Source organism: Electrona antarctica (assembly GCF_951216825.1).
Source record: "Electrona antarctica genome assembly, chromosome: 9".
NCBI lineage: Eukaryota > Metazoa > Chordata > Actinopteri > Myctophiformes > Myctophidae > Electrona > Electrona antarctica.
Genome location: NC_136790.1, coordinates 49,302,779 through 49,327,263, shown reverse-complemented (window position 1 = coordinate 49,327,263; position 24,485 = coordinate 49,302,779). Strand labels below are relative to the sequence as shown.

At 44.0% G+C, this 24,485-nt stretch overlaps 1 protein-coding gene and 1 long non-coding RNA gene across 2 annotated transcripts in view; both read right to left on the bottom strand.

Annotated features, from left to right (window-relative positions):
• The window catches only part of LOC306929393 (cadherin-22-like), a 121,780-nt gene extending 99,195 nt beyond the window's left edge, over positions 1-22,585 (bottom strand). Inside the window, exons 1-2 of the mRNA XM_079509912.1 lie at positions 22,342-22,585; positions 1,240-1,534 (exon numbers count right to left, since the gene is read on the bottom strand). Coding sequence (XP_079366038.1) covers positions 1,240-1,534; positions 22,342-22,569 — 523 coding nt within the window. The 5' untranslated portion in view covers positions 22,570-22,585. The remainder of the gene's footprint in view (positions 1-1,239; positions 1,535-22,341) is intronic.
• Positions 22,586-23,326: 741 nt separating this feature from the next.
• Positions 23,327-24,485, bottom strand: part of LOC306929642 — a 141,270-nt gene continuing 140,111 nt past the window's right edge. Inside the window, exon 3 of the long non-coding RNA XR_013790821.1 lies at positions 23,327-23,436. This is a non-coding gene — a long non-coding RNA (uncharacterized lncRNA). The remainder of the gene's footprint in view (positions 23,437-24,485) is intronic.

Genomic DNA, 24,485 nt, shown 5'->3' with positions numbered 1-24,485 from the left:
ATACTGGCTCCCTAATACTGTCCAACTGTACAGTACAGTACAGTACAGTACAGTACAGTACAGTACAGTACAGTACAGTACAGTACAGTACAGTACAGTACAGTACAGTACAGTACATATCTCAGTCTATACTGGCTCCTTAATACTCTAACAGTACAGTACAGTACAGTACAGTACAGTACAGTACAGTACAGTACAGTACAGTACAGTACAGTACAGTACAGTACAGTACAGTACATATCTCAGTCTATACTGGCTCCTTAATACTCTAACAGTACAGCAAAGTGCAGTGCAGTACAGTACAGTACAGTACAGTACAGTACAGTACAGTACAGTACAGTACAGTACAGTACAGTACAGTACAGTACAGTACAGTACAGTACATCTGTCACAGTCTCTCTCCCTCAGTCTGTGACTCCACCATGGCCACTCCCACATTAATTTCCACCACACTGCAGTCCCACTTACACACCTGTGTCCAACTCCCTCATCAGCAAACCTGTGAACTCTTTGCTAATCAACCTGCTCCCTATAAGACTGGACTCTTTGCAAACACACACTGTCAGTTCATAGCTTGTTGTTGTTGATGCAGTTGCCTGTTCCTGGTTCCCTGTTCTTGACTATTTTGTCATTCTGATGATTCTGTTCCACTGCCTACTTCCTGCCAGCAATATCCGTGTAAGGTTTGCCTCAGTCTTCATTAAATACTTTAAAAGCTGCTCTGTTTCCTGTGACTCTGCATTTTGGGTTCCATTCACTTTGCATCCATGACAACATCTCTCAGTCGATATGCTCTCATCTCTCAGTTCCTTGATAGCTAGGCAACAGCTCAGACACTCTGTAACTCTGTAACTCTGTAACTCTCTGTACCTTCCTCCTCCTATCTGAGATTGATTTCCCTGCTATCTCTCTTCAACATTATTTTGTGTTCTTTTTTTTAACCACATGAACCCTAGCATTGCTTTTCTGGGTCATAACAGGCCAACATTTGACAAAAACAGACAACTTGTAGATTGCCTGTTTTCCCCCGAAGAGATTTTGGTGCAGAGGGAAAAAAGTATAGGAGGCCAAGTAGAGACCCCTGGGTTGTTCATCAACAAATATAGGGTTTAAGTGGTTAATATGGGGGAGAATCCTACCATGACACTCTCCTTTGCCTCTTCTCCTCTCTGTGACAACTTTTCAGCACGTCCAGGACAAAGGAAACAGGAAAACATGAAGACAAATCATCGTACTTACCTATCGGCGATAGTTCAGGCACGCTGCCGATGTACGGTCCTTCCAGGAACTTGGGCTCGCTGTCGTTGATGTCCTGGACCTTGATGACGAACTCGGACTCGGGTTCCAGCGGGTCGTCAGAGAGTCGGTCTCGGGCCTGCGCGCGCAGAGTGTAGAAGGCCTTCTCCTCGCGGTCCAGCCGCTCCGTGGCGTGGATGTCTCCCGTCAGCTCGTCGATGATGAAGATGGTGCCCACTCCCTCCCCGGAGACGGTGTACTTAATGTTCCCCTCGCCCTCATCCGAGTCTGTGTGGATCTGAAAATGGATGCAAATATTATTTAAAACTTTGCTTTTCATTGTTTGTTTTGTTTTCAATTCATTTTTCTTTTTACATTATCTGGCTTCAGCTTATACAAGTAATTATTCTATATTTCCTGGAGGGATTCTTCAAAAGGTTGAAATCCCTGTACATTTCTAACAGCACTGGCCCATATCAATGGAGTGAAGCTCCAATGTAACTACCACTGTGGATAGCAGTGCTTTATGTGAATGATTATTTCCACATAATGACATCTGGAGATTGAAACATGACCACAATGCGTATGACTCAGCGTGTTCTCCTCCACCTCCATTTTCTCATCTATTTCCCAGCAGCCAATGCAGCTTAAGGTCCATTCTCAACTCCCCCTGGGCCAGCCATCATCACACTGCCATGAAAAAAAAATGAAAAAAGACAGCAGTTCCTATGATGATTTACACCGTCTCCACACGGCATGCCCTTCACAGGATATGATGCCCAAATTAGGAGATCAAAGTCATTTCAGAGATTGTTAAAGGTGGGGAAGTGTAGTGTAGCTGCGAGGTTGAAAAGTGAACTTAAAGAGCTCATATAAATCAGATCTTCTCCCCTAATGTGATTAGAAGACATTCTGGAAGCTGCGACGAACGAGAGCCCCAACCTCCCCTTTGGGTCTTTATGAAGATCATGGGGTCTGCAGGCTCTCTCTCTCCATGTCCCTCATACTCTCTCTCTCATGGGGTCTGCAGGCACTCTCTCTCTCTCCATGTCCCTCATACTCTCTCTCTCTCTCTCTCTCTCTCTCTCTCTCTCTCTCTCTCTCTCTCTCCATGTCCCTCATACTCTCTCTCTCTCTCTCTCTCTCTCTCTCTCTCTCTCTCTCTCTCTCTCTCTCTCTCTCTCTCTCTCTCTCTCTCTCTCTCTCCATGTCCCTCATATTCTCTCTCTCTCTCTCTCTCTCTCTCCATGTCCCTCATACTCTCTCTCTCTCTCTCTCTCCATGTCCCTCATACTCTCTCTCTCTCTCTCTCTCTCTCTCTCTCTCTCTCTCTCTCTCTCTCTCTCTCTCTCCCCATGTCCCTCATACTCTCTCTCTCCATGTCCATCTTTCACTCTCATTTATCTGTATTCACAATACGCACGCACGCACGCACGCACGCACGCACGCACGCACACACGCACACACGCACACAATTGCCTTCTACCTGAAATTATAATTCCGAGCCCTCTCTGCAGTATAACCGTGTTTCAATCTACCGAACAGGCCCAAGGAGAGGAGAGAGGGGAAGTGGGGAAGGGGGGGTATGGTAGAGATCACCCCAGCCTCCCTGGTTAATACTTTATAAAGGCTTAATTAAATACAGGCTTCTATCACCCTCACAGGGGTTTTCATTAAGTATTTGTCGTAAAACCGCAGGATAATGCAAGCACGTGCCTCCATATTGCTTCGCTCATCCTTTTGCCCCAACCTCTTTCTTCTTCTTTATATCGGCCTTTCTTTGCCCTTTCTCTTCATTCTGAATCATCCCCAAGTCAAATAAATGAACAGAGAAAATATACACTTTTGGCGCCATTAATATTTCAGTGATAATAAAATAAGCTTGAGTTTCTAGAGCTGAGAGAGAGAGAGAGAGAGAGAGAGAGAGAGAGAGAGAGAGAGAGAGAGAGAGAGAGAGAGTGAGTTATCCAATGAAAGTGTGACTGGAGATGTATCACTGTTTACGTACTGTATCTTTCTGGCTCACTGTCTTTGATTCTCAATATAAAAACATGAATTTACTTGCATCACATTAATTCAATCAAACATACCCAACCGCCCACACAAACAAAAATACTACATTTAAGAATTGTGTAGCGCGCACACACACACTCACACACACTAAGACACACACTCACACACTCACGCACGCACGCACAGAGTTGATGATTCTGTTGTGATGCATGCTTCTGTTTCTCTCCCCTCAGGGTAGATGTGTCCATCCATCTGTCAGTCCGTCCTCACTGGAGTGATTCACACACACACACGCACACGCACACACACACACACACACACACACACACACACACACACACACACACACACACACACACACACACTCTAAAGGTCATTGCCAGGATTTACGTCAGCTTTAAAGCAAACAGAACCATTAGCGGTAAAGACGTAGTCAAATGTGGATTGGTAAAAACAGAACATGCAGGAAATTGGTCACCAGGGGAAAGAAGTACAGAGGAGAAAAGAATCAGGATTTCTTGCTGTAATAATGTCTCACAAGAACAGAGTCTGAGGCTGCTTTCACATGCTGTGATACATTAGTATTGTTTAATAGTTAATAGTATACTGAGTATGATTATAGCCCTCCCCCGCTGGTCTCATTTCACATAGATACCTAATATCGGCGGTGGCTCAGGGGTAGAGTGGCTGGATGGTAACCGCAAGGTTGACTGTTCGATCCCGGGCTCCCCTAGAGTTAGTGTCGAAGTGTCCTTGAGCAAGACACTGAACCCCAATTGCTCCTGATGTGCTGGTTGGTGCCTTGCATGGTTGCCGGTGTATGAATGTGTGTGTGAATGGGTGAATTGATGCACAATCCTGCCACACTAATAGCCAGTGCAACACCCCATCCTTTGTCCGCCTTCTCCTACCAAACCACACCGTTTGCACACATCTCACCATGCACAGCACCAACAGCATGCCTGTCCAGACATCACGCACTATCACGTCATATTTACAGTACAATACCCATTTATATGAAAGAACACATTCTTGCACAAGACCACCAGCCTGTTTGCTGTGACGTCAAAATCGTCACCACTTTGCCGAGTTACGCCAACTCCGTTCACTTCATGGGGCCAGTCCAATGGCGCATTGTAGTCTACGGCCTTCACAGTGACACACGCGTTACATGAACCACGCGACCGGGATGATTTCCAACCCCTCAAGGTCCAACCTCGCTGCCTCTGCTCCACACCAGCTCATCCTACCTCAGCCCCCTCCCCCTCTGGCTGCTGTGCCGGACAGGCGAACACTCCACCTCAGTAACAGTACGCATCGACAAACACCACGTCGTGTTGACTACACTACACTAATAAGGACCCATGACACGCCACACAACTACGCTTGGTGAACGCAGCTAAAGCAGCTGCCGTACAACATCGATCTTGCATCAGTGCCACGGGTTCACAACTTCACAGTACACTGTGGAGGAGTTTTGTATCGCAAGGCCGGGGGGGACTTGTGCGCGGGTGAGTGTGTGTGTGTGTGTGTGTGTGTGTGTGTGTGCGTGCAACAACACATCATACTATAATTCAGTCAATGTCTGTCTGTCTGAATGAATGTGTGTCAGAAACACCGCCGTATCTCCTCACCACCTGCACCAATCGCTCCCACTTTTCACACAGGCATTGATTAATGATTAATAATGAATTTATTAGTGAATTAAAAACGCACCCAGGGTGCAGTACCCCCGGCGGCCACAATGGGGGGGGGGGGGGGGATATCTCACAACGGGTAAGGGCTAGTAATAATAATTAATAACCCATCCGTTACTACATGTGCAGGGCACAATACTGGGTTTCAAAACACAGCTGAAACATGAAGTGGAGTCTGTCAACTCCCGCAATTTCCTTCTTCCCATATTGCGCTGCAACGTAACTCTAGGATGAGCCTGCCGAAGGGCGGCAAAATTCTAGTCTATGTAAAGCGCCTTGGATAAAGGCGCTATATAAATGCACCATACCATTTATCTAGTTGGGAGTTCATAATTTATTCTGACTTCATTTCTTCAGCAGGCCAGAGAGATCATTTGACTGTACAGCATGTAAATCATGGAAAATCACACTTTTTGTGAAATGAGGAGCGCCAATTATGATGTTTAACTCTTTTATTGTATGCTGTTAGCATAAATCCCAGTTCCAGGTGCCACCATACGCGTTCACTTTAAGAGTCAGAGTTTGCCCGCCCCCCACACATACTCACTACACACACGTTAGGATCATTGGCACAAGCACACACCGACACCGTTTACCTTTCGTCAGAAGCTTTTACATGGCAGGAGCGTCGCAGTACAAAGGCACAAATTAAATCAGAAATTTGGATGGCAGAAGATCCACCAAGGACAGCTCTCCTGGATTACGATTTATGGACGTTTGAAAATCCTCCTTTCAACTGCTTTACACAGTGATTATATTTTCAATCCCATAGCTGGAGCGGTGGGGCGTTGCCATAGCAACCGGACCAATGTTAAAAGCTGCCGTGGGACTCAACCATTATATAGACGGAATATACATTGGGGTCCGTATATATATACGGACCTGGGATATGACGTCCCCTAGCGGCGGGGTCCGTATATATACGGACATGGGAAAGAAAGAATTAAGGTGCTGTAAGAAAAAATAAAAGTCCATAGACTTGGCTCCAACAGACCATCTCTGCGTCGCTTCACGTCTCCAGTAAAAGTTGAACTAACACACAATGCCGTTTTTTAAATACCAGAACGCAAACAATGGACTGATGCAGAAGAATATTTTAAAAATGTAGCAGAGCCTGAATGCCAAGGTCAAATATAATATTCACATATTGTTTTCCAATACGGGAGTAAATCTGACTGAACTACATTTGAATTGGCTCACATAATATAACATGTCTCAGGGTGATTATGTAAATGACCATCATTATAGTAACACATTCAATTATTGAAGGCAATGCAAACCAACTGGTTATGAAGGTTAGTAGTATGACATGGGACCAGCCTGAACTTGGATGCATTAGATATGGCCTTTCTCCGAGTTGTTGTAAGAAGCTGTTTGAAAGCTAATTTGATGTTTTGAATAGCAGCAATCAAACCTTGCAGAGGTGGGAGTCTTAAAGGCAGAGTATCACGCTGGCATCTACTTTGTCTGAGTTTAATTATGACAAAGTTGTGATAATAATCGAACATGCAACTATAAGGCTCTATACAGCCTGTTCAATGCTGTCTGAAGTCGGGGCGGGCTAGTGGACACTACTCTGAAAAATCCCTCCCACCGCGTCGGAGAGGGCCGAGCCAAAACAGCGTGTCATCGATAGTATCTCCCCTACGTCATCCCATTGGATCCCATGTTAAAAGCCCCTTGGGATTGCACTATTTTAGCGTCTTCATAATGAAATAAATAAATAACTTTTTTGATTACCATGACCAATGACATGTCTGCTATACACTCGAGATTTTTTGTAAATAATGTGCCGGGCATTTCTTTCGTATCGATACGGAAACAGAGCTTGTACTGGCTTGGGGGCGTGTCCATCGCAACCAGGCTGTTCCAGACTCACGGCGGATCAGCTTGCCCACGATGAGTGCTGTTCTCTGGGTGTAACTAGTGAAATGACTCAGTGTCTTATGGAGGTTTTTTTTTCTCCGTATCTCACCTGTCTATTCTGTGTTTGTGTGTGGCTGGAACAACAGTGACACTACATTCGATTTATAGTGGACAGGACAGGTAGAGGTAGACTATTAGCCTATATTTATGTTTTTAATTTTATTTTTAATGGAATGAGAGTTAGCGAAATAAAAACGTTACGCCGTGCAGCACGCAGACTGCAGTGACAGCCTGATTCGCGACGGTCGGACAGCAGCACAATGTGTGACAATGATGACATGACGTTTGTTTTCTGTCTGCTGCTCGACGAAAAGCAGAATAAAATACAGAACTGTATCGCAGACTGTTACTGTTTTATTGACGTGACATCATGATCCAAGCGGGGAGGATTGTCTGAAGTGGGCTACTGTCACCCCAGCGGCCGGTTGTGTGTTGAAGGATGATCAACGAACGCTGATCATCAGCGCGGCCAAAGTGAATCGATCATTGTGGAAGAGGCAGAAGAGGGTGTGGTTCAAGAATGAAAGTGACCAACTTTTATTTAGGGAAACAGCAACGTTTCGGCCTATGCGGCCTTCATCAGGCTATCTTTATCATCTTTATCTTTATCTTTACCATAAAGATAGCCTGATGAAGGCCGCATAGGCCGAAACGTTGCCGTTTCCCTAAATAAAAGTTGGTCACTGCATTTGAAGACAGTGTGCGGGTGTTTGTTCCTTTTTTCATTTTTGGTCACAGTACCCTCTCCTACGCACCTGTCGCCTGTAGGTGTGCAAAAGCCTTGTTTTTTTTTTCAAGAATGAAAGTGAAACGACATGCTCTGTTTTGTTTGCATACAGTTGGAGGCCATCGATATTGTCCTTTTCTTTTTGCTGAGGTTTGCGTGATCTGCGCAAAAGGACAGTTAACCCATTTTGGGCGGGAACCCCTTTTGGTGTTTTAAACATTGTTATAATTTAGCTATTGAAAAATAGCAGATCTACAAGCTCATAGCGCGCCACCGAGTGGCGCGCTACGAGCTTGTAGGTCTGCTATTTTTGAAAAATCGTGAAAATATTTATTTCAGAAAACTGGAGGATTTAGAAGGATTTTTTTAAATGTTGAGGTCAGGCCTAAATGGGTCAAATGATAAGGGACAATATCGGTGGCACCCAACTGTACTGTTTAGTTTGTATGCAGTGTATATAGTCGCGAATGGAGTGATATGTTCTATGATTCTGTCATACGGAGCTGCATGAAATAAAAAAGGGGGAAAAAGACGACGAAAAAAAACAAAAACTAGATTTGATCGTGCCTCCCCCTGCTTTAGGCTGTATTTCTTCTACTACACAGCCACAGCTATTATAGCCTAGAAACAAAACGTTTGCAATAGACAGGTGCAATTATGGTTTGACCCTAAAAAAATTGCAACAGAAGGTTTCTCAACTGTTTTGTGTAGTATTAGGTGTCCTTAATAACATACTAAAAGTTTACCAAAGTTTGACCATGCGAAAGGTGTCATTTTCAAGATGGCCGCCGCCAGTTCTTAAAAGACCATTACTCATCCATTATTCATCCTAGACAAGTAATTTTGGTGTCTAACCCTATGTTTTAGTTATGTAGGAATCCAATTAGCTTATATAAATTAGAGTTATGATTATAATAACTAGTGTATTTGAAAAAGTGGTTATAAGTGGTTTTAAATGTTCAAAATGAACACTTTCCAATATAAATTTACATTTATCCTTTTTCCACGTGCCATAATGCCCATCATTGGTGATTTTACTTGTAATTCAAATTATGTTGAAGCTTTCAACAATTTACTTAAGGAATAAATGCATTATTACTGTGTGGTACTGTGAAATTAGTCAAAACAGGGCCGCCACGTGAAGGCTCAGTACCGCTAACCCCTATTTTTTTTTTGCTTTTTTCATACTACACTGTTCTATTTCATGGTTTCTGACCATGAGAGACTCAATGGAATACCTATTTTTATTATTGGGTGTGTCTGGACCCTTATTGTGCATATTTACAAGATAGTGGCTACCCGAAATAGTGCTTTACCATGATTTCTACCATGACTGTTGACTGTTTTGGCAAACACAAGCAATATTAATCCATTGGCTAAGATTCATGGCACAGAAGGAACATATTTTCTTGAGCTTGCATATTGTCAAAATGGCTGCAAACATGAAAAAGAAAAGAGACATTACATTTCCTGTCAGATCCTATTACCCAGGGGGGCAAACCACCCCTTTTTGGATACCTGCATTTGCCATAACATCAAAGGTTGACCACCAGAAATATCTATGACCCAATAGAATCACAACCTATATGGACACACCGGTCAATTTCTTTGCTGGAAATGCAATATGGCCACCACAATATTAGCCCCCATTAGCCTATAATGCGGGTGAATAGGGCAACATTTTTAACTGAGGGATATTTCCACGAAACTTCACAGGTTGATCAATGATATGAATACCATAATGGTTTGTATTGGAAGTTTCCATGATATCCAATATGGCCACCACAATACTAGCACCCAGAAAATAGGTTTGGCTTCTGAACCAGATGAGCTATAAATACAAACTCATGGTTTCTAACCACGAAAGATATTATTGTTCTGGGGTGTTTCTTTGCAGAAAGACATCCCTCTGGCTGTATTTTGGTTTTGTTCTACTGTTTGTTGGAATTTCCTCTGTTTATGTTGACAATCATCCCTGGCAGGATTGTGCATCGCTGAGTATGGATGGTCTCTCAGTGACGGGAATGCAGTCCCCTGTCCATCTACAGAGCCAGCCTGGCCTATGTCAATGAACAAGACAATATCATGTAGCTGTATCAAAGGCTGCCAGAAAATCTGTTCATGTGCCAGGGACTGGAGACAAGATGCAGCAGGAGCTTAACTCCATTCCTGACTGGGAATGTCTCAGATGCATGCATCATTCTGTGTGCTCTTTATGGGCCCAAAACCACTGGCTCAACTCCAGTCCGCTCCTCTGACAAGTGTCCTGCTCACTGACAAGAGTGACATCCTAGCACACTGGGAAGAGCACTTCAGTGAGGTCTTAAACAGAGAGTCCTCAATTTCCGAAGAGGATATTGCCACGATACCCCAGCTGCCAATCAAAGCTGATCTGGCTGACCCCCCCACCAGTGCAGAGACAGTGAAAGCACTCCAACAACCCACTTCTGGAAAGGCACCAGGAGGTGATGGGTTGCCTGCAGACATCTACAAGAATGGAGGCATGGCACCTGTACCAGGTAATCTGGATAGGGGGAAGTCCCTCCAGACTTCAAGGACGCATCCATAGTGCATGTTTACAAGAGGAAAGGGGACAGGGCATACTGCGATAACCATCATGGTATAGCCCTCCTGAGTCCTGAACATCACAGTAAAGATCTTAGCAAGAATCATCCTCAACCGGCTAATCAGCCATGCTGAGAATGTTATCCCTGGATCCCAATGTGGTTTCCACGGAGGCAGAGGTACCTGTAACATGATCTTTTCCATTTGCCAGCTGCAAGAAAAGTGCAGAGAGCAGAAGGGTCTCTATATGGTGTTTGTCGACCTCACCAAGGCCTTTCACACAGTCAATCGTGAGGGCCTGTGGCAGATCCCTGGCAAGTTTGGCTGTCCAGGGACATTGATCTCTCTCATCGCGTCCTTTCATGACAGGATGCCAGCCAGAGTCCAAGATAATGGTGATGCATCCCCAGTCAGGAATGGAGTGAAGCTCCTGCTGCATCTTGTCTCCAGTCCCTGGCACATGAACAGATTTTCTGGCATAGGCCAGGCTGGCTCTAGATGGACAGGGGACCATCACTGAGAGACCATCCATACTCAGTGAAGGGATGTCCGGCTTGGCGATGCACGTCCCTGCCAGGGATGATTGTCAACATAAACAGAGGAAATGCCAACAGAAACAGTAGAACAAAACCAAAATACAGCCAGAGGGATGTCTTTCTGCAAAGAAACACCCCAGAACAATAATACTTAATAGAGGGAAATTATGGCTAAAATATTTACAGTATATATCTCTCGTGGTTAGAAACCATGAGTTTGTATTTATAACTCATCTGGTTCAGAATTTAAAGCCAAACCTATTTTCTGGGTGCTAGTATTGTGGTGGCCATATTGGATATCATGGAAACTTCCAATACAAACCATTATGGTATTCATATCATTGATCAACCTGTGAAGTTTCGTGGAAATATCCCTCAGTTAAAAATGTTGCCCTATTCACCCGCATTATAGGCTAAAGGGGGTTAATATTGTGGTGGCCATATTGGATTTCCAGCAAAGAAATTGACCAGTGTGTCCATATAGGATGTGATTCTATTGGGTCATAGATATTTCTGGTGGACAACCTTTGATGTTATGGCAAATGCAGGTATCCAAAAAGGGGTGGTTTGCCCCCCTGGGTAATAGGATCTGACAGGAAATGTAATGTCTCTTTTCTTTTTCATGTTTGCAGCCATTTTGACAATATGCAAGCTCAAGAAAATATGTTCCTTCTGTGCCATGAATCTTAGCCAATGGATTAATATTGCTTGTGTTTGCCAAAACAGTCAACAATCATGGTAGAAATCATGGTAAAGCACTATTTCGGGTAGCCACCATCTTGTAAATATGCACAATAAGGGTCCAGACACACCCAATAATAAAAATAGGTATTCCATTGAGTCTCTCATGGTCAGAAACCATGAAATAGACACCGAGTTTGCATTTCTAGCTCATCTGGTTCAGAAGTTGGAGCCAAAACCTATTTTCTTGGTGCTAATATTGTGGCGGCCATATTGGATTTCATGGAAACTTGCAATACAAAAAATGTTCGTATTCATATCATTGATCAACCTGAGAAGTTTCGTGGAAATATCTCTCAGTTTAAAATTTTGCCCTATTCACCCCCCATTATAACTAATAGGGGCTAATATTGGGGGCGGCCATATTGGACTTTCGCAACAAAATTGACCGAGTTGTCCATATAGGTTGTGATCCTAGGGGGTCATAGATATTATTTCTGGTGGACAACTTTGTATGTTATGACAAATGCAGGTAGGGGGCAACTTCAGAGAGTTTTAATAGAGTCAAATATAAAATATTGGATTTCACAATGATCTGATTCTATCTCTGCCATTTTGACAAGTCCAATGGATTCACAGGCCTCAAAAACATAGGGTTAGACACAAAAAATACTTGTCTACGATAAATAATGAAGGAGTTAGGCTATTTTAATTATATTTTGGCCATCTTGGACGCCATCTTGAAAATAACACCTTTCGCATGGTCAAACTTTGGTAAACTTTTAGTATGTTATTAAGGACACCTAATACTACACAAAACAGTTGAGAAACCTTCTGTTGCAATTTTTTTAGGGTAAGGTGCCTTTTTTTCATATATGCCCTCACCTACAAAGCATTACGCTGCAATTCATATGCCTAAACAAGCTTGATACGACGCTGTCACTTCCCGAGAAGCAGACGTGTGTTTGTATGGATGGATGGATTGATTATAGTAGGCTACTCACTTTGTACCTCTTTGATAATGTGCCATGTGATGTCACAGCTGGACCGAGATTTGACTAATTATAACTTGGATCATTACGGTGGGGAGAATTATTGAAGAAGGCTTGCGCACGCTGCACGTGTGCATTCGTGTGTGTGTGTGTGCGTCTGTGTGCGTCTGTGTGTGTGTGTGTGTGTGTGTGTGTGTGTGTGTGTGTGTGTGTGTGTGTGTGTGTGAGACGCACATGCACACGGAAACAGATTTGCCATCAAAGACTGTGATATCATCACACCCAGTAACTGAGGAAAAATATGTCTCTAATCTCTATATGTTCAGCAAATACTGATGTCCATGCCCATTCCTAACTGTGAGATTCACACTCGTCCATTGCTATTTATACAGCACATTTCAGTTGGAAAAGCCAGTTGGACATCTCTGTTTGACTTTCAAATATGTTTTAACAGTATATATTCTAATTAAACCAGACGCGTTTAAATGCTTGTAAGGCTGCAATATACAGTATATCAAAAATCTACCTTCATCGAGGTATCATCATGCAAGGTTAGGTATAGGTATACATATCGCGAGAGACAGCATTTATCGAGGTAAATAAATGGCATATTATTAGGTCTATTTGCCGATTGAGCATTCCCATCGGCAAAGCACCGTGGAGTGGAGATAAACAAGTTGAGCACAGCTGCTCCTCCCCGCCCCACTCAGCTGAACCTTTTCTGTTTATATCAAGTACTTCCCAGTAGCCTCTCATGAGCAACTACTTCCCCCCAAATCCAAAAGTAACACAACACACAGCATACTGAAGGCACAACATACATTCCATATAGATCTCCGTCATTACACTAGTGTTTAAAACAGGGAGCTACACACACTGTATAGATGGAGTTTCCAGCGGACTGTGTGCCGACTTTTGCCCTTTATAGTCCAGTGTACTCAAAGCAGACGTGTGTTTGTATGGATGGATGGATTGATTATAGTAGGCTACTCTACTCAGAATTAGATAATTCCGAGCAGAATAACTCATACATGTAGCCTAAACATACAACATAAATATTCATGTTGCATCAAACTCAAAGCATTGTTAGGCTATATTAGCCTACTTGCATGCACAAAGTTATTCTGCCTGTTTTTTTCCTGATCTACAAGCTCATAGCGCGCCACCAAGTGGCGCGCTACGAGCTTGTAGGTCTGCTATTTTTTAAAAATCGTGAAAATATTTATTTCAGCAAACTGAAGGATTTAGATGGATTTTTTTAAATTTTGAGGTCAGGCCTAAATGGGTCAAATGATAAGATCAAAATGACAATATCGGTGGCACCCAACTGTATGTTGATTTTCCTATCGGCAAGGACACTTCGACCTGCTCTACCTCCTGAGCCACAGCCGCCCCCAAAGTTGTGCAGTATGTGCACACGCATGAACGCACGTCTGCGAATACACAGTCTCTGCCTCTGTACTCAATGGTCGCCATGGACTTATTTAACTTATTTTTCATGATGTCCTGGAGCGCCAAGGACGTGTTTTTCGTGTTTTATAACATAGTAAAAAAATAAATAAAAAAAATATTTTTTTTTTTAGTTTTTTTTTTTGCCTTTTTTTGGAAAAAAATAAAAATATATAAAATAAAATAAAATATATATGGTGGTGTTCTGGGACTTTTGGCGCCCCCTGGTGGCGGTGAATGAGTTAACCTGTTCTCAAGTGTCTCAGTCTCTACTATAACTAAAAAATTATTCACTTTATGGGTTTTTACGAATGTGATTGTGTAATAAGCATTATGACTGTTTTAAGTTAACATTAAAGCTACAAGAAAGAGGAGATACGACATTGGACATACTGTACTAACAGCACATTATACAATATTGGTTAATGTGGTACTTCAGCCCAAAACATTCCATGACTAGACCTGAGGCAGATTCTAAAGACGCCTTCTAAATACTCACCTACTTTTTTTTTCCAGAAAACGTTATTAAAAAAAAGTACAGTATGCTGCTATATACTGTACACATGAACAGCAACTCCAAAAAGGGTTCCCGGATTGAAAGGTACAGAGTATACAGTGTATATAGATACAGAGTATAGGTATTAAAAGTATTGAAAGGTCTAGGGGTTCCCAGGCTAAATGAGTTCAAATAATTTGCTAGAAGAGAAGAGAAGAGAAGAGAAGAGAAGAGAAGAGAAGAGAAGAGAAGAGAAGAGAAGAGAAGAGTGATACTGTTTATTTTTATATGGATTCAGCAGAATGCAGCTCACACTGAATCTGTGGGTTTACAGGGTCTCAGAGTGAAGGCAAATTGGCCGTCTTATATCCAAGTCTGTGTAATCAGGAGTATCTCTGCCACATTTCACTGCTGTGCTTGTCAAGCTCTCTGATCTTAACTGCCAACGGTGCTAACGAGGTGACTGTATCAGAGACACGACAGGTGCAGAGATGGAAGGGAACGGGCACGTTGAACTCGGGAGTCTGAGATGTAAAAGGCAAGAAAGTGGCAGTGAAGCGAGACCACAAGACAAAAGAGGAGAGATTACGAGAAAGAATACAGGGCATGGCGATTGGCACAAAGGAGAAAATGTGGAACCTCAGACAGAAAGAACAGGCTGGTCCGTCCATATGAGAGGGCGGCCAAGAGGAAGGCAGAGAGAGAGAGCAGGAGCGAGGCAAGAAACACTAATAACAGTATTTGAAAGATAACAAACCAGAGCAACCTAAATTCCTCTCTCATCATTCCAGGAGATGTGGATCGGTGAAAGCCCTTCATGCCCAACAGCCGTGCACTTTCCCTTCTCCGTTCTAAAGCCACTTTGTACCTCTTTGATAATGTGCCATGTGATGTCACAGCTGGACCGAGATTTGACTAATTATAACTTGGATCATTACGGTGGGGAGAATTACTGAAGAAGGCTTGTGCGCGCTGCACGTGTGCATTTGTGTGTGTGTGCGTGCGTCTGTGCGTGTGTGTCTGTGCGTGCGTGCGTGCGTGCGTGCGTGCGTGTGTGTGTGACGCACATGCACACGGAAACAGATTTGCCATCAAAGACTGTGATATCATCACACCCAGTAACTGAGGAAAAAATATGTCTCTAATCTCTATATGTTCAGCAAATACTGATGTCCATGCCCATTCCTAACTGTGAGATTCACACTCGTCCATTGCTATTTATACAGCACATTTTAGTTGGCAAAGGCAAAGCCAGTTGGACATCTCTGTTTGACTTTCAAATATGTTTTAACAGTATAAGGTATATTCTAATTAAACCAGACGTGTTTAAATGCTTGTAAGGCTGCAATATACATTATCAAAAATCTACCTTCATCGAGGTATCATCATGCGAGGTTAGGTATAGGTATATATATCGCGAGAGACAGCATTTATCGAGGTAAATAAATGGCATATTATTATGTCTATTTGCCGATTGAGCATTCCCATCGGCAAAGCACCGTGGAGTGGAGATGGAAGTATAAACAAGTTGAGCACAGCTGCTCCTCCCCGCCCCTCTCAGCTGAACCTTTTCTGTTTATATCAAGTACTTCCCAGTAGCCTCTAATGAGCAACTACTTCCCCCCAAATCCAAAAGGGCAATTGTATTTTAAATCCTGAATGGCAGCAGGCCGAATATTATTATTGCATTTAGGCTGTACAATAATGCAACTGAAAGTCAAAGTTCAGAGGCATTATACTACCTTTTGTTAGGCTGTATATTTGTTTTACATATTTAATTCATGTCTTTTTGGTTTGCTAAACTTACCCTGAAGTAAAAAAAAGACATTAAAACTATTCAATGGGCTATACTTATTACTTACTTAGTCATATATCGTTATCGAGGTATTCAACAACGTTATCAAATATTGCATGCTTTTCTAATATCGTGCAGCCTTACTTACTTCTATCCAACAAAAGTAACACAACACACAGAATACTGAAGGTACAACATACTTTCCATATAGATCTCTGTCATTACACTAGTGTTTAAAACAGGGAGCTACACACACTGTATAGATGGAGTTTCCAGTGGACTTTGTGCCGACTTTTGCCTTTTATAGTCCAGTGTACTCAAAGAGCAGACAGTTCTCATGGACAGGTCACACAGACAGGTCACACAGACAGTTCTCATGGACAGGTCACACAGACAGGTCACAGTAGCCTTGCCGAGCCATGAGGCCCATGGGGCAGGAGCCTATCTCCTGTTTCTGCAGCGTGAGGCAGCTTGATGTACAAGTACACCCCCTGGACATGACGCTAGTATGTCGCAGGGACTTACCCCCAATCCAACCCTTGATGCCGAGTGTCAAGCAGGGAGGCACTGGGTCCCATTTTTATACAGACAGGTCACACAGACAGTTATCATGGACAGGTCACACAGACAGGTCACACAGACAGTTATCATGGACAGGTCATACAGACAGGACACACAGACAGGTATGCATGGACAGGTCACACAAACAGGTCACACAGACAGTTCTCATGGGCAGGTCACACAGACAGTTCTCATGGGCAGGTCACACAGACAGTTTTCATGGACAGGTCACACAGACAGGACACACACAGTTCTCATGGACAGGTCACACAGACAGGACACACAGACAGTTCTCATGGACAGGTCACACAGACAGGACACACAGACAGTTCTCATGGACAGGTCACACAGACAGGACACACAGACAGTTCTCATGGACAGGTCACACAGACAGTTACCAAGAAAGACCTATTGCTGCACAGACCACAGACCATCTGCATAGACAGATGTCTGCCTATGGTCTGCTTTCCTTCCATGTGGACATCCATATCCAACCCAAACACGGACTGATATCCGTACATACACTACTAGAAAACCCCCAATCCGTACATATTACACTGAAATCCTCCCCATTAACGGCCCTATAGTTTTAGACCACGACAGAGGGGCGCCGTCTCAAGGTCCTATAGTTTTAGACCACGACAGAGGGGCGCCGTCTCAAGGCCCTATAGTTTTAGACCACGACAGAGGTGCGCCGTCTCAAGGCCCTATAGTTTTAGACCACGACAGAGGGGCGCCGTCTCAAGGCCCTATAGTTTTAGACCACGACAGCGGCGCCGTCTCAAGGCCCTATAGTTTTAGACCACAACAGAGGGGCGCCGTCTCAAGGCCCTATAGTTTTAGACCACGACAGAGGGGCGCCGTCTCAAGGGCCTATAGTTTTAGACCACGGCAGAGGAGCGCCGTCTCAAGGCCCTATAGTTTTAGACCACGACAGAGGGGCGCCGTCTCAAGGCCCTATAGTTTTAGACCACGACAGAGGGGCGCCGTCTCAAGGCCCTATAGTTTTAGACCACGACAGAGGGGCGCCGTCTCAAGGTCCTATAGTTTTAGACCACGACAGAGGGGCGCCGTCTCAAGCGAACATCAGCAATGAGAGACACCACCGAGTGAGCTAAAGCGAGCAAGCTGCCGCGGCGAACGTTGCGAAGTTCGATTGAGCCGACTCAGCCCCGTCCGAGTTGGAGGGGCCGGGGAGCGCATTTGCCCAAACTGAGATAATGGGGTGAAAGCCACGCCTCCGTCGCAGTCAAAACAGTAGTAGTGTCACCATGTTTGGGTGAGATCGGGCTCCCATAGCGGACCACTGACCACGTCTGCCTAGATCCACTCACAAGTCAGTCTGGTTAACCAGACTATATCCACCCTAATCTGGTTAACCAGACTATACCCTAGTCTGGTTAACCAGACTATACCCTAGCCTGGTTAACCAGACTATATCCACCCTAGCCTGGTTAACCAGACTATACCCTAGTCTGGTTAACCAGACTATATACACCCTAGCCTGGTTAACCAGACTATATACACCCTAGCCTGGTTAACCAGACTATATACACCCTAGCCTGGTTAACCAGACTATACCCTAGCCTGGTTAACCAGACTATACCCTAGCCTGGTTAACCAGACTATACCCGAGTCTGGTTAACCAGACTATACCCTAGCCTGGTTAACCAGACTATATCCACCCTAGCCTGGTTAACCAGACTATATCCACCCTAGCCTGGTTAACCAGACTATACCCTAGCCTGGTTAACCAGACTATACCCTAGCCTGGTTAACCAGACTATACCCTAGCCTGGTTAACCAGACTATATCCACCCAAACAGCCTACATTATTTGGAGGATATGAATGAAGCTTATGAACTGGGCTCCACTGAGAAACGCATCTCATAGGACCCAATGTCAGACATACAGTATTTACTGCATGTGTCATTTCCTCCTGAGAGCATTCTACATCATCTGCTCTTGGCGGTCTGATGTGCTGTGACTCTTGTTGTTTGATGAGCCTCAACATAAATAAATAAACCTGCTCTCGTTACGTTTTGTTAGCCTACATAATGCTGTGCATTAAAGGGACAGTATTACCCTGGGTAAATATAGTAATCATTTCATTTCATTTCATTTCATTTCAGTGGTATATGTGGAAAAAGATGATTCATTATTAACCTTCTGCTCATAGCAGTTTAGAATAACTGCAGGCAAGGTTGTCTTACTTGAGGTAGAAAAAAAGCAATAGCCTACAGAGGATTGACAGAAAGGAAAGATACGGAAATGGTTCTTTCTTTTCGATTCAGACAAAAAATAAGAAAGACATAAGGACGTCAACCCAGAACACGGAGGAGAACTAGACCAACACATAAAGAACAACAAACCTTCAACCCCTTCAATACATAGACTGCCTGCTGTGACACAGACAAGACACACTTTAACATTTTCCCTAACCCTAACCTAGTCCTCAAAAAACTCAGTGTGTGTTTGACTGGGATGCACACGCAAAAATAATAATAATAATAATAATAATAATAATAATAATAAAAATAATAATAATAATAATAATAATAATAATAATAATAATAGCTTGAATTTATATAGCGCCTTTCATGAACCCAAGGACGCTTTACAAAATTACCAACAACAATCAAAGACTATATGCCATAAGCCTGAGAAAATAAGTGTCTTTTCAAGGCAGCCTTAAAAGAGTCCAGTGTTGGAGCATGGCAAATCTCTATTGGAAGAGAGTTCCACAGGGTGGGGGGGGGGCTGCCACACTGAACGCTCTGTCCCCGAAGGTTCGCTTGACTGCCTTGGGGACAGAGAGGAGGTCCATGTTTGTGGACCGCAGGTTCCGTGTCACAGGAGGTTTATGGAGGAGGGTTTGAGAGGTACTGTGGAGCCAGGGCATTTTGACATTTGTAGGTGAGAACTTAAGTAGGAGTTTATAATTGATACGAAACTTGACAGGAAGCCAATGCAGTTGTTTGAGGGTGGGGGTGATGTGCTGCCAAGGCTTGGCAGATTCGATATTCGACACACCAAAGGTCCGACATGCGGAAATCACCCGTCGCTCCCGACCAAGCGTTGTCGGTCCGACAATGGTTGCGCCGTGCTTGCCGTTAGGGTTAGGTTAGGGTTTTGGGTAGGGTGTCGGTCTAATGACAGTCGGACCAATAGTATGTCAGAACTAAACCCTGTACCCGTTTGACCCAGTGTTACCAAACATCATTAAAATAAGATCTGGTTGCAAAAGGGGTGAAGTGGCCCTTTTAGCGATTTCCATATCCCTGACGACGTGACTGGGAACGACATCGCCATATCTCAGCAAAATGACATTCCCATACATTTCATAATGCCTATACCTCTCTCTACATTTGTCACGGAGCACATTAGGGAAGTAGACAGGGGGGAAAGTGAGAGTCGTGGGAGCAGTTCGGTCCAACAGGATTCATTATCCAAATGTACTGAACAAAGCTCCCCGTTTATTGGTGTGTGAGTGAGCATTTACTGGGAAATCATATTTCATTAGCAGAGTAATGGTGGCCGTAGTGTGAGACAGACAGGCCTGGCAACGTTGCCCAGTTGGAGTGAAATAATGAACATGTGAAAAAAAAGCTTGTTGTAAATGGACAGAGACTGTCGGAGGCGTGACGCATGCATTTAATACTTGCATGCACAATTGCACACACGCACGTGCACACGCCTACACACAGACGGAGCGAAACACTTGCATATGCATGCACAATTGCACACACACACACGTACACACACACACACACACAACGCCGTATTAATAGTCTTGGCCTGTGCCCTGGCACCTTGGAGAACAATAACTCCGGGTAATTTTTATTAATAAAAGCATCTCTGCTGGCTCTGCTATGTGGTCCTCACGCCTCCCCATACAAGCGGCAGACAAAAAAATCACCAGGGGTGTAATTAGAAACGCCCAGCCTGCTGTGGAGCACATCACCAACATGCATTTTGTAACAATGTAGAGAATTACAAATGTACGCATGAATGCTGCCAGCGCAGAGTTGCCAAGCCCATAGTCGAGAAACGTATAAAAGAACGCCCACAAGATCGGCACGTGCGCGACTGGGACTCATCCGCGTGTCTGGGTCTCTGTCGGCATCAATATTCCATCTTTTCACATCACGTCAAATATAAGCCAACTGAATCATACATTCCGTCCAGTCTCATCAGCTCATCGAGTCTCATGACTCAGACGCCAACGAGGAGAGACAAGGGTTCGGCGGAGTGGTGCGAACATTCCCAAATTGAAAATACGGCACGCGTGCCAACAGCAGTCAGCTGTGGTTTGACATGCATTCGTTATCCATGATGACATTAGGAAAATGTCACACTGACAATCACACAATAACCAGTGGCAATCTTTGGGGGAATGAGACTCAGGACATTGGCCGACAGTAACCCCCCTCACCCCCACGCCCCCCAAAAAAGCCACCATTATATAGCATGGGGTTTCAACCCTTTTCATATCAAGGTCCATTATTTATTCTGTGGCGTTTGAGCCACGGACCACCATTTGAATGAGATTGAGATTAGCCTCTCAGACCCAAAACTTAGAATACTGTTTCTGTTTCACAATTCCACATTTCCATGCTGTATTGATGTGGCACCATAGGAGAGAAAACAGGCAAACGTTGATCAAAATAATTCTTGTATACATTCTCAAGAGCAGGGCTGAAAGTGGCATGAGGTTCTTGCCGGAGCTCTCAAATATTTAAATAAGGGACATCTCCTGGCTACACGGCTGAACATTTTCGGGTCAATTTCGGGTCAAACCCATCTGTTATGATATTAGCCCATGCACAGTACATCTTAGTCTATGTACTTGAACTTGAGATACAGTGTACTTGATATGTATTGTGTACTGCCGGTACTGTAGCATACTTTATAGATAAGCTACGAGAGCCATCTCGGCGGCAGCAAGGTCAGCCTTGCTGCAGTAGGCACGTTCTTCTGTCTCATATCTTATTGTCACGTCATTATGATCCAGCACTATATATGTTTGCTGTTTGTGTAATAAACTTTGTGAACCTTAGCGTGATACTGTCTCGTGTCTCGTTAATTTGTTCTCCCGGGTACCCGCCGGCCGCCGCCGCAGTCGTGGGACCAAAGGAATACTTCAACTGGATTGTCACACACCACCCAGCCTGCACACACTACCTGTCTGTCAGAACCAGACGAGGGTCCAGTACTTAGATTACAACACCATCGGGTCCAAATTTCAGGCCAACCCCCCAAAAAGCATAGAAACTGCATTATGGCACAGAGGTCCTTGCAGACTTGACGAAAAAATCTGAAAAACACAGCAGTATGCAGGGATGTGTTGTTATTATTAGGGGTCAAGCCCGAAAGGGGCTTTATTTTTATTAGCAGTTTTGGCAGTTATGTGCTGTTGTTTTCCACAAAATTCGGCAATATGATACGAACTGAAGCTCACAGTCAACCGTCAAAAGACCTCTGACATTTACGTAGATCTCCCAATTAATGAATTAATTATATGGGCTGCTCTATCCACATTTGACATAAAAAAGCGACATCAAAGATTTTTGGCGGAGGAAAAAATCACGGCAGTCTATCTTTAAGTACAGTACTTATGTAAATGTACTTAGTTACTTTCCACCACTGACAGTAAACACTCCTTACCTTTCCTACGTAGAGGGGCTCCGTTCCAGTGTACTCCTCCACAACAAAGAACTGGTTCCACACCCATCCTCTCTTCACTCGTTCATGGGACATGGAGCCCTGTTCCAGGCTACTCCCTCCTGGGGCTGAAGCACTAGTCCTTGTCGCCTCACACCAGCAACAAGTACAACTAAGAATAGCAAGCGCTACAAACACTGTCCAAGCTCTTACTGTCCAGCACAGAGCCATTTTAAGGGGGGGAGAAAATCACTCTCCTGCTCGGTTCTACATGTGATGTATGTGCATATACATAAAAGCTGTTATCAATTAAATTGTCCCAACTCCAGCTGGGCAGACAGGTCTTGATTCCACGCTAATCCACAAGATTCTGGAACATTCTAAAGTCTTGAGTGGCTCTGGCCATGGGTTTGCTCAAAGGGCATGGTCTCCATGAGTCTGTTGGATATAGAATAGTTGTCCTGTGAGAGTCTTCAGTGAGACACAGCCAGTCATTCTTGGTCTATATTAGTCCTTTCACTGCCCTGTTAGAGGCTACAAGGGGGCAGAAGTTTCTGAAGTCAAGAGAACGGGAGAGAAAAGTTTGTCCTCAGTGCTATGTGGCCACAGGTAATTTCACTGTGTATCACTGATATAAATGGAATATGGAAATGGGAACGGCATAGAGAGAAACCTCCCTAAGCGAAAATACCAGCCTTCATCCATCCTTGGGTATGTCTATGATATGACTTATAATATACTGTAAAAAAAAAAAAGAAAGAAAAAGAAAAAAAAATCGTTGATCCCTCAGGATAATTTGCACGGTTCCATGAGCACATGAGACGAATGATGACAGAGGTCCTTTCAGTAACCAAAACGCTGAAACTGTTCCAGAGCTTGGTGTCTCACAAACAATCCCGTCTGCCTCCTGAATTCTTGAGTGGAGAAGCAGTTAGTTGATTTTTATTTTTGCTGACATCGATTGATCTTGGAGAGCTCTACCCCGAGGGCGTTTTCCATCTGTCTGGGGTGTTCACTGTTGCAGAGTCCGCTGGCGTTGCTCTGGCTGTGAGGTCAAGTGAGTTTGTTTGTCCAGGCAGTGATTAGAAGGAAGCACACCTGTAAGAGAGGAAAAGAGAAGAGCTGTTACTGGAAATGTTAGACTTCTGATAGAAAACACACCTGAAATTATTATGTGTGCGATATACGCACGCAAGCGCGCACGCGCACACACACACACACACACACACACACACACACACACACACACACACACACACACACACACACACACACACACACACACACACACACACACACACACACACACACACACACACACACACACACAATTTTACTAGGGAGGTTCAATCACTTTATCAACCTGATAAATCTGCAAGCACTTCACAGTGTTGGAATGATGTATTGCATCTCAACATGTTTTTTATAAACGTACAGATTTCCCCATTATACATCACGCATGCTGCCCATGTCATTTCAGTGCTATATAATGTGAACACAGCGAAATTCACTGTGTGATTTATTCAATGTACATCACTGTGGCCATAAACATTGATAAATAACTGTGAACAATGCCTCTCCCCTAAAACCATCTGTCCGTTACACACACCCAGCACTTTCCTATGCCTCTCTGATGTACAACAACAACCAAAACAAGTTGGGCTTTCTGGTCGGGATTATCTGGACCAAACGGTTCTCGGCCAGCGATTGTTGTGCTCAGCAAGAATGCTAACAATCAAGCATTGAGCAGGAGAGCAATGGTGGAGCCCGGAAAACAGTACAGGAAACCAGGTGTGTGGAAGATGGTGGAGTGAGTGAGTGAGTCAGTGAGTCAGTGAGTCAGTGAGTCAGTCAGTCACTAGTCAGTCAGTCAGACAGACAGACAGACAGACAGACAGACAGACAGACAGACAGACAGACAGACAGACAGACAGACAGACAGACAGACAGACAGACAGACAGACAGACAGACAGACAGACAGACCGAGAGATGAAGTTCTTCATCACACACCAGACCTGTAGCATCTGTCTGTCTTTACACCTCACCAGCTGATTAATTGCATGAGGGAGCACTAATTGGATAAAAACGTATTCATCAATTAGTTCTATCCAATGATGCAACAGCCCCTCTAATAATTCAAACAAAC